Source organism: Actinia tenebrosa, unplaced genomic scaffold, assembly GCF_029948245.1.
Source record: "Actinia tenebrosa isolate PJP-AT-01 unplaced genomic scaffold, QUT_ActTen_1.0 PGA_scaffold6__47_contigs__length_16458017, whole genome shotgun sequence".
Lineage (NCBI taxonomy): Eukaryota > Metazoa > Cnidaria > Anthozoa > Actiniaria > Actiniidae > Actinia > Actinia tenebrosa.
Genome location: NW_028292583.1, coordinates 2160724 through 2171222, shown reverse-complemented (window position 1 = coordinate 2171222; position 10499 = coordinate 2160724). Strand labels below are relative to the sequence as shown.

Sequence of the window (10499 nt, the reverse complement as noted above, 5' to 3'; positions counted from 1 at the left end):
TGTGTTCGTTTCTTTTTATTTAGCTACTTGCCAAAAAAAACCTCAATATTTCAAAAATTCCATCTTTCCATGTGCCAAAAAACCCCTTCAAAATGCCATCTTCACTATTACACTCTTTGCGAAGAAGAATATCCAGGAAAACCAGTTCCTGTCGAAGCTAAAATCTACAGCTAGACTTCTATTAGACTCGTTGTTCTAATTCCTTAAAGCGGTGTTGTTTGATCTTTGTCTTCCTTTTCATCAACCTTCAAAATGATACCTTGACTTTCACCCTCATTGATGTAGTCTGGTAGTGGCTTGCCTTTCGTCTCTGGAAGGAAAAACGTCACGACACCGGCTGTCATGGACGCAATTCCGAAGATTATGGCAGGAAAAATCGGAGGTGTGCTATCCTGTAATGAAACATCAAATGATTATTAGGTGTTGCGTCCTCAAAATTTAGATACAAATTGCCCTATTTCATAATGACGTCAAATCAAAACAAACTATTGTTTTAACACTAGGGATCATGGCCACTGGAGGGGGGTGGAATCTTAAATCACAATGAAATTTGGTTTATGAGCTAGTGAAGGCAAGAATAACTAAATATTACGCTAAATATCTCGAAAGAAGATAATTAAGCTTAAATTAAGCCTAAATTTCTATCATTTTAGCCGATGTAAACAAACCGTGACGTCATTATGAAATAGGGCAATTATAAAATCATTGTTATGAACCTTGCGTTCTGAGTGGCTGGGAGTGCATGCGTTATGAGAGCACAAAGCACATGCACGCTTTAAGAGAGCACACAGCAAGCGCGCGCACTACCAGTTGCCGCATTCCTATCCAAAAATGATGGTTATTGTAATTTGTATTTTATAAAATCCGCTACGCGTCGTGCTTCTCCTAACACTTCTCTAATAATTCTGCCAACACCTTGTGCCTTATGACTGACTGCACACAGCACACACATGCATTTCATATTTCTTCAGTATTTGATTAAATGAATTTTGATTAGGTCAGACAAGCCACTGAAGTCAAATTCCCACGGTCCTTTCGTGTAAAAGTTACATTAAGATAAAAGACATTGAAAGTGCTCTCACATACCACAACATATGGTGCAGCCATACCACCAATGCGACCACATAATGATGCGAACCCAACACCAGCTGACCTGTAAGTAAATAATTATATCACTTTTATTATCCTAGAATCTTGAAACAATCTCTCGGACGACCAAAGTCAGGGCATGGCTACCTCACAGATCGACTTGGAATTTAGCGTATTAGGTTTTGTGGAGGGAGGAGAACTGACGAACCCAGAGAAAGTACTTCGAAAGTGGTCATTATTAAGAGATAAAGATGAATTAATATGATAGGCTATATTTACGCCACAAATTTTATGCCAATCATGATCACTTCCGGAACGACGGAAGTGACTCACAGTATTTCACTTACATATATGTGAATTTAACGTATTAGGCTTTTTGGAGAAAGGACACTGGAGAACTCGGGAATGGAAAAAATCCCTCAAATCAAGAGAGAGACCTAACAAACTCTACTCACATGTGGTGCGAAGTCCAGGAATCTAACCCTAGACCCCAGAAGTGAGAGGTGAGTGCACTTATGCTACATCACCTTTGCTTCCCAGGACATGATGACTATTTGATTTTTAGAACACCTCCTTCACAATAGATTAACTATACCTCCAAATCTCCACATATAATAGACGTATGGCAGGGTGCGCTGCTAATGAATCTCCTCTCACCAATGTGACCCGGGCTCAAGTCGGGTTGGGTTGAGTAGAGTTGTTTGTTGGTTCTCTCCTGTGCTTCAAGGGTTTTTCTTCCAGATTCTCTTGTTTTTTCTCCTTCCACAAAAATCAACTTCTAAATTCTAAATCGATCTTTCTTCACCTAGTTGGAGCCTGATCTATTATGATTGTCCCATGCTGTGATACAACAGCTAAAGCTTAATAGATTTTTAGATTATATAAGCAAAACATACCTAATGACTGTGGGGTAGAGTTCTGCAGCATGGATGTACACTTGATAATATGCCGCCGAGATGGTAAACTTTCCTATCAGAGCCAATACCATTACCACTGCTGATAGCTCATCCTGTTTGCCTAGAATGTCAAGCATAAAATATCAATCTCAAAAAAAAAAAAGAAAAAAAATCAATTTCAAAATATCAATCTCTTCTTCCAAGAATATCAACCCAAACTTTGGACCGCTTAGGGAAAGTATATTATTTATTGGAGGGGGAGAATTGGTGTGAAAATGCGGGGCCTTGAAATCTTAGTGACCCTGTGGATGAGAAAAAATGCATTCTTGGATACAAATATTTAACAAATAATTGACCAGTTTACTATAGCTTATGAAATTTAACCAAACAAAATTCTTACGTTTTTTATGACAGTCAAATTGAATAGAGCATGTGCATGTTACACCATAGCTTCCATCTTGGTTGATGATAACAAAGCATTTCTCATTAGTTTTTCTTGTTAGATCAACCAACATGGTATAGGTTTCATTGTTATTCATATCTCAAGGGATTTTTTGTATACTGTATATACCTCTTACCTTGGTATACAAATTGCCCATTTCAGACCATGTGACATTCCCCTGAGAATTGTTCTTTTATGATGAACATGTTAGAATATTTTCACATGAAAGAATCAACTCCAAAGAGTGGCATCAGATGGTCTAAAATGTGCACAACAAACAACCAAGGTGAAGAGGTCAGATCTACTGAGGCTTTGTGTGCTTAAAAAATTTTCAGATTCATAAAGGAGGGCTAGCAGTATGTCCACCCCTTAGATCTTCCCCCCTTTCAGCATGTCAGAATGCAGCTCAATTTGGAGCCTGGACATAACATTAGGTTTCCAATTCTTAGAAGACTGAAATTCTTGAGCTCTTTTGACGTCACATCCAATTAATCGTTTTTACTCTGACGAAGGACTAGCGTCCAAAACGTCATTTTTTTCATTTTTTTGCAGCGTAAGATTGGCCCTTTTATCATTACTATTAACAGAACAGGTCACATTTGCTATTCTTTATATGACTGATATACTTACCTGTGGCTTGTATTGGCACAATACAGAGAAGGGAGACAGCACCAAGAATAAAGTAGCCAATGAGAGGGATTCGTCTGTTAACCCTGGAGCAAACAAACACTGGTAAATAAGTATAGTACTTAACTGACCTGAGTCAAATAATAAAGACATGGTGGCCATGTTGGTGGTATAAACATGAAGTTTTTTGTGTTAAATACCAGCAACATGGCCATGTGATGATGTAACTTGCAAACAAGGAATGTGATCCATCATCATAGGTTGGGAGAAGGAGGTGTACCCTTGGTTCCAGGGGGCTCTCACTTCAATGCTTCCTGGTCATAACTTTTGTCTGGTTTTTGATGGCAGGAACAATACACCAATTTTACATAAGAAAGAAATCAATTCCCAAGCGCAAAGGGATTTCATCATTCTGCCATCTAACCACAGGCAGCCCAAGCTGTATTATGGGCATGAGAACATGAATGATGGTACAAAAGTACCTCAGCTATTGTAGCAAAAATCTTACTTGTCAACAAGAATTCCAGCAATAATGTATGCAGGTATTTCCACCAGTCCTGATGCAGCATAGTTGACGTAGTAATCTCCCGACAAGTTACCAGAGTTGAAACTCAGCCCGTAGTACACACCACTGACAACCAACCTGTAGGTCATTCAAAAAACGCTCTTATCATATACTCCTATTTGAAAATAAGTTGTCAGTTTAAGATCTGAAATCTCATACTGAAAAGTATGCTGCAATTTTGTAATATATTCAAGGCCAAACAAAACACTGTTAAGGTGGCTGACTACTTTGGGGGGGGGGATGAACAGAAAATTGAAACTCTCTTAACCTGAAATTTAAATATGCTGATTCCAAATATGAAAAGAAAAATGGGGTGTCCCAAGCTGATTAGAGCTAATCCAGGTTTGATGACCTTGGGAATCAAAGGTGCATAGCATAATGCACTTGCCTCTCACCTCTGGGATCTTAGGTTTGATTACTAGACATCACATGTGAGTAGAGTTTGTTGGGTCTCTCCCTTAATTTCAGGTTTTTTTTCCTGGGCCGGGTTGTTCAAAGCTGGATTAGCGCAAATCCAGGATTAACTCTATAGGTCTTATTAAGAGTTAACCCAGGATTAGCAGTAATCGGGCTTTGAACAACTGGGTCCTGGCTCTCTGGTTTTCAAGGAGGTGGTGGTCCAATTCCAATTAAATCTGTAAGGCCTTGGGCAAACGTCGAACTTTTCATGCACCGAACTCATTAAAAACAATGGATATCAGGTGATAATGAGGCGGCATTCTTTGATGTAATTAAGTTTGGTGCATGGAAAGTTCGACGTTTGCCCTAGGCCTAAGTTGGCTATTTGTGGATTTCAATCAGCCTAGAGGTTGTTTCAGGGTAACCATAAAAATTAAAAGTTTTTAACATACCATGACCATCCTTCAATGATTGTGGTCTTGGTGAGGTATTTTGTACTGAACAGATGCCAAAAGTGGTATGTCTTTGTTGCCTCTTCCTTCTTGTATAAACCCTGAATCTGTTCCAAATCCCCTTCCTCATACTCATGGCCATTTATTTTTGCTATTTTACGTAAGATAACCTCAGCTTCCTTGATTCTTCCTCGAGCAGCAAGCCAGCGAGGAGACTCTGGGACAAAGCTAGAAAAAGAAAGGTAAAGCAACTATTCTTTATTATAAAATATTTTACTCACTATCTCAATTCTGATTGGCTAAAAACATAAGGACAATTTTCAATAGCTCATGAACTCAACAGGATATAAATAATAGATTAAACCCGTCAAGTTCATTCAAGGTCACTGCACATGGTAGCTTTGCCACGTGAATCAAGACATTTGTTTATATTAATCATGTTGTCTCTGGCTTGGTAGCTTTTTGGCCAGATGACACAAACCTCGGTCTTGATAAATATTTACAATATATCATGCTCAACCTTATCCAATAATCACTTAGTGTCAGTAGTTCATCTCTGTGGCAATCAAGGGTGGTGTATAGTAGTTGTAGTGCACTTATCCCTCAATTTTGCCTAGGATTAAATTCCCAGACTTGGCATCTCATGTGAATAGAGTTTGTTAGGTCTCTTTTTTGATTCCAGAGTATTTCTCCAGGTTCTCTGGTTTTCCTCCCTCCGCAAAGCATCTAAATGCCCTCCTGACTTAGATCAGTCCTGAGGTTGTTTTAGGGTTTGATCTGTGAGTAAGCTGTACTCTGACATAGATCAGTCCAGATGTTGTTTCAGGATTTGATCTGTGAGTTAGCTGTACCCTGACTTAGATCAGCCCAGAGGTTGTTTCAGGGTTCAATTAGATCAGCCCAGAGGCTGTTTCAGGGTATTGATCAAATTTTAAGGTTTTTTAATGGTGTGTGGTTGTTGGACTAGTCAGAAGTTGAAAAACAACCTTGAGGACCTTGAGGGTTTTTTAGCTTTCCTGTATACAAACAGATGTCTTCAAATACAGCTAGTCTGGGTTATGTTATTTTGAAAATGGGTGCATCTATTAGATAAAATATTAGATGCTCACATTGTCAATAGTTTTCATTGTCGACTTCTTCTACTGTTTAGTTTATCTTGTTTCTCATTCTATTGTATCCATCATTCAGCGCATTAGATTATATATAATGTATTTTGCGCTATAGAAATATTAGATTTTTAAAAAAATTATCCAATTGGGTTACATAGATCTTTTAGAGCTGCAATTAACCTCCCCACATTTTGGTAGCTCATTTACTCAGACTTACCAGAAGTAGAGTACAAACACCACATTGGGAATAGTCATAGCAAGATTAAAAGACATCCATCCTCTTACAAGATACCCAAGAAGAGCTAGAAGTGGTATGCCAACGCCATAGGAAGACTGTACAAGAATATTAGCAACATTTCGTCTGTTTGGTCCAACCATCTCTGCCATCAGTGCAAATGCTGCAATTAAAGTGCCTGGAAAAAAAAAACATTAGATCTGTGTAGCAATACGCATATTATTTCATAGTGCACACTTTTCAAGTGCAAATATCAAAAGATTTTGAGAGGGTGAGATTTTATTGAAAAATTTAGTAAACGACAGCAAAGTATTCATTAAATGAATAAAAAGTTCTTTCAGACTGACACACACCTATGGAACATGCTCTCAACTTTGCACTGGAAAAACCCTTAAGTTGCAGATAATGGGCATCTGTTAATGGTTGACATATACTTACCTCCACTGCAGACCCCAAGAGGAACTCTTAAAATCACATACATTGTAAAGTTGACAGAAAAGCTTTGGATCAGAGATGCTACAAACTGGATGAACATGGTAGACAGTAAAGTAACACGACGACCATACCGATCAGATATCCAGCCAAACAGATAAGCACCAACAAGTTTACCAGCATAAAAGATGGTCTTGGTTAAAGGGATGTACTTCTTGGCATCTGCACAGATGAGGTTCCACTGAAAAAGAAGAAAAATGTTACTAGGCCTGTGTGCAATAGACCTCTTTACCTTCATTCTCTTGAGAATAATATTCTTTGTTTGTGCTATATCTCTTTGTATGTGTCTCATGCACAAGTGTCAAACAATGAAATGATGCTCTAGGGAATTAGACATGGTCTGAAATAGGAAAACTTTATACCCAGTCTAAAGAGAGGTCTCTTTTGCAATCACTTAAATTTTGGCTTTTTCAATGAGGGACAAATCTAGGGGAGGGGAGGTATGCACTCTTAGTTATCAATTGACACGGTTTTCTTTGTTATTCATAAGGCTTTATTTTTATTACAACCCTCATAAACAATGGACAAACTTAAAGCCCGGGGAGGGAATTGAAATGCAGCAGGGAAGAGCGGGGCTGATATGAATTAATCTGATTGGTTCATTATGAATCGAAGGTCGATATATAGTTATAAACCCGGTTTATAACTATATATTGACCTTGAATTTATAATGAGCCAATCAGATTAATTCATATCAGCCCCACTCTTCCCTGCTGCCTGACGAGTAAACTAAGTAATACTATTACTATTAAAGTAATACTATTCTACAGAACTAATCTAATTAATGTTTACATTCAAAAAAACTATAGAGATATGTTTTCTAAACATTACATTATCAAATCGTTGCTAGTGCTCATAGTTTACAACACAGTTTTTAAAATAATAATTCTTACAAACTGGGTTTTGCTCATCCTTTTCACTACATTTCTTCTTGTTTTCCTGGCCGCCATTATCGAGATCTTCATTAGGTCTTTTTGCCGTAGATGTTACCTCCACTGTCAAAGCACTTGGAAATCGCTGTCTTGACACTTACACTTGGCCTTTGGTATCTTTGAAGGCTTCTTTCATCTCTATGCCCGGTTCGTTCAACTCCATTGCCATACAGCCACATGTGATTACGAAACCCTAAAATCTATGGTTTTCTATTATCATCTGCACTTTTGTTTAATTAGCATCATAGATTTCCAGAACATTAAAACTATGTGCCACATTACCTCTGTAGGGACTAGAGGGCATTAGTAAATCCCTTTATAATCAACTCACATTGTTCATGCTCTATTGACAACAAGGGAAATATAAAAACAAAGCGGAAAATGTTTACCCCTTTCGCATACATTCTAAACTTCCAACTGAACCACGAATATTTTTTTAAATTCTTTTTATTTTCATTATCTTAAAAGTCTAACATCAGAATATTATAGAAAACCTTCTTAATTGATAACTAAAATAGTTAGTTACCTCGAACAGTCGGCAATAAGCCATATACATCCCGAGGGCCTGCGGCCCTCGGGATGTATATGGCTTATTACCTCCGTTCTCGGTAACTAACTCTTACTTGTATAGATGAACTGATAATCTACTGCATTATTGGTACTTGAGTTTGTAAATGTCAATCAAAAAAAGTGCTTCCCCAGCTAAAAACAAAATCCTGCGTCCAGTCAATCAAAAAAATATCAACTTGATTATTTGTTGGACAGAAGCAAGAACGCAAGGTGCCACATTTGTTGCCTTGCTTGTAATGAGTCAAAGAAGCATCAGAAAGCATTGAAGTCTTTACAAAACATTTACTTACGTCAGTTGCTACAGAGGTATACTCAGGGCTGTACTTCACTTTTCCACAGTAATCCACATCCTGCCATATTCTATCTTTACAAATTGCTTTGCCAGTGACATTAATAGTGTTTGAACACAACATCTGGGTTTCGTCTACTTTCCTTGCAGCAAATGCTGGTGCATATGTATACCATGCCTGAGGGATTACGGCAAGAAAGAGGAGAAGCCACTGTATATACTGAAACTTTGAAAAGTCTCCAATCTTCTTTAAGAGACCATCAAATTCAGTGCTACTGTGAATGCGGCTTGATGAAAGCTTTTGTTTATCTGCTTCATCATCCATGGTGCATGTACTTTTTTCTACTGTTTATAATAGTAAACTGCAAGAAAAATAAACAATTGTCTTGCTGAATATAGCCTGTAAATCTGATAAACACCAGATGGTGCATAAATACTCCATTTTACAGTTCTGTTCCAAGCCGAGGCTGGAGTTTCCGCAGCATGGTAAAAAGCATAGTTTTGCTATGCGCGGAAACTGCAGCCTCGGCTTGCAAAATGGAGTATTAATAGGAAGGAATTTTGGTATAAGTAATTAAAAAGCTCTTTCATTTCATATTCCCACAATTTGAAATCAAATCCCTTGGACCATGAAATCATTAACATTCTTAAATGAACAGTTCTTATGCTGGCTATAGCTAATGTTGATCTGTGGTATTTCATTCTACACCCATCTAAAACATCTGATAGAGGTTTTGCACCAAACTTGCCAGCAGCCATGTTAGATAGCAGTACAATAGAATTCCTTCTCGGAAATAATCTGTTTGTCATTTTTCATTCATAGGTGCCAATAAAAAAAAAAAGAATTGAACAGGGAAATCAAAGAAAACTTTCAGAAATACTCACATTTTTATAGAAATTTTCAAAGGAAAAATTGTGAGACGACTTCTTAGAGGAGTTCAAAGAACGTTGAAAGTACCAGGTGTATTCTGGTCATGCTGTGTTTGTTATCGTGCACGTTGGCTATTGTTCTAATAATCTGGCTTTTATTCCTCTAGTGGAATGTTCTAATCGTTTGAATAATTTGAGAATACAGTAATATCTTGGAAAAGTTTAGATATTTGTGCTAATTTTCTTTCCGGCATGAAATCGCTAAACGGCATTAAGCTTCAAAATAGCGCAAACACAGACTTTAATAAGAAATGTATTGAAAATAAATAATTCCTGAATGAAAAGTACAATTATAATTCTTTATGAATTCTTAGAAATTTGCCAAAAAACTCATATCTTTTAAAGAGCATTTCCAATTTTACCAACACATGAATAACCTTATACTTATTTACGTGAAAGGCAACGAAAGTAAGTATGTAAGTAAGTACGATAACCCTCGTTGAAATGGTTGTATTTTTCGTTCTTAATTTGCCTAAAATAGATAGTCAGATTTTCAAATTATTCTTACCAGATCTTGGTCGTCGTATGAATGGTGGAATCGGAGCGATTGGGCTAGTTTTAGAGTCTTTTCTCTCTGGAGCAAAGAGATCCGAAACGAAACAAACTTGATCAGTGTTGTCAATCATCCACCACAGGTAAACCGCATCAACCAAATCTTCATATGTGTGTCAACAATTCTTTTTTTATAGGTTCAATAGTTATAGTCGCCTGCGCTGCATCACGAGTAAACGTTCGGAGGCACGCAGGCTGTAGCTATAGGAAACAGAAGAAAATGTGGGCCACTTATTTATGAATCTTTAGAAAATCAAGGGTGGTGCAGTGGTAGTTCACTCGTCTCTCACCTCTGGGGTCTCAGGTTTGATTCCTGGACTCAACATCACATACATTAGTGAACCAAGGGTGGTGTAGTGGTAGTGCACTCACCTCTCACCTCTTGGGTCTCAGGTTTGATTCCTGGACTCAACATCACATACATTAGTGAACCAAGGGTGGTGTAGTGGTAGTTCACTCACCTCTCACCTCTGGGGTCTCAGGTTTGATTCCTGGACTCAACATCACATACATTAGTGAACCAAGGGTGGTGTAGTGGTAGTTCACTCCCCTCTCACCTCTGGGGTCTCAGGTTTGATTCCTGGACTCAACATCACATACATTAGTGAACCAAGGGTGGTGTAGTGGTAGTGCACTCACCTCTCACCTCTGGGGTCTCAGGTTTGATTCCTGGACTCAACATCACATGTATTAGTGAATCAAGGGTGATGTAGTGGTAGTGCACTTGCCTCTCACCTCTGGGGTCTCGGGTTTGATTCCTGGACTCAACATCACATACATTAGTGAACCAAGGGTGGTGTAGTGGTAGTTCACTCACCTCTCACCTCTGGGGTCTCAGGTTTGATTCCTGGACTCAACATCACATACATTAGTGAACCAAGGGTGGTGTAGTGGTAGTTCACTCACCTCTCACCTCTGGG

At 38.2% G+C, this 10499-nt stretch overlaps 1 protein-coding gene and 1 long non-coding RNA gene across 2 annotated transcripts; one reads left to right on the top strand and one right to left on the bottom strand.

The window, feature by feature from the left end:
* Positions 1-9670, bottom strand: LOC116299230 (organic cation/carnitine transporter 2). Its single transcript, XM_031707860.2, has 10 exons — positions 9536-9670; positions 8099-8459; positions 6253-6487; positions 5797-5992; positions 4471-4698; positions 3563-3697; positions 3058-3140; positions 1986-2106; positions 1087-1153; positions 1-392 (listed from the first exon to the last, which is right to left on the bottom strand). The coding sequence occupies exons 2-10, from the start codon at positions 8420-8422 to the stop codon at positions 204-206; spliced, it is 1578 nt and encodes a 525-aa protein (XP_031563720.1). The 5' UTR covers positions 8423-8459; positions 9536-9670; the 3' UTR covers positions 1-203.
* LOC148905824 (uncharacterized) lies at positions 1018-5908 on the top strand. The gene is made up of 4 exons (XR_016121501.1): positions 1018-1155; positions 2980-3159; positions 4636-4712; positions 5778-5908. It is a non-coding gene; the product is annotated as an uncharacterized LOC148905824 (long non-coding RNA).
* Positions 9671-10499: the final 829 nt, after the last annotated feature.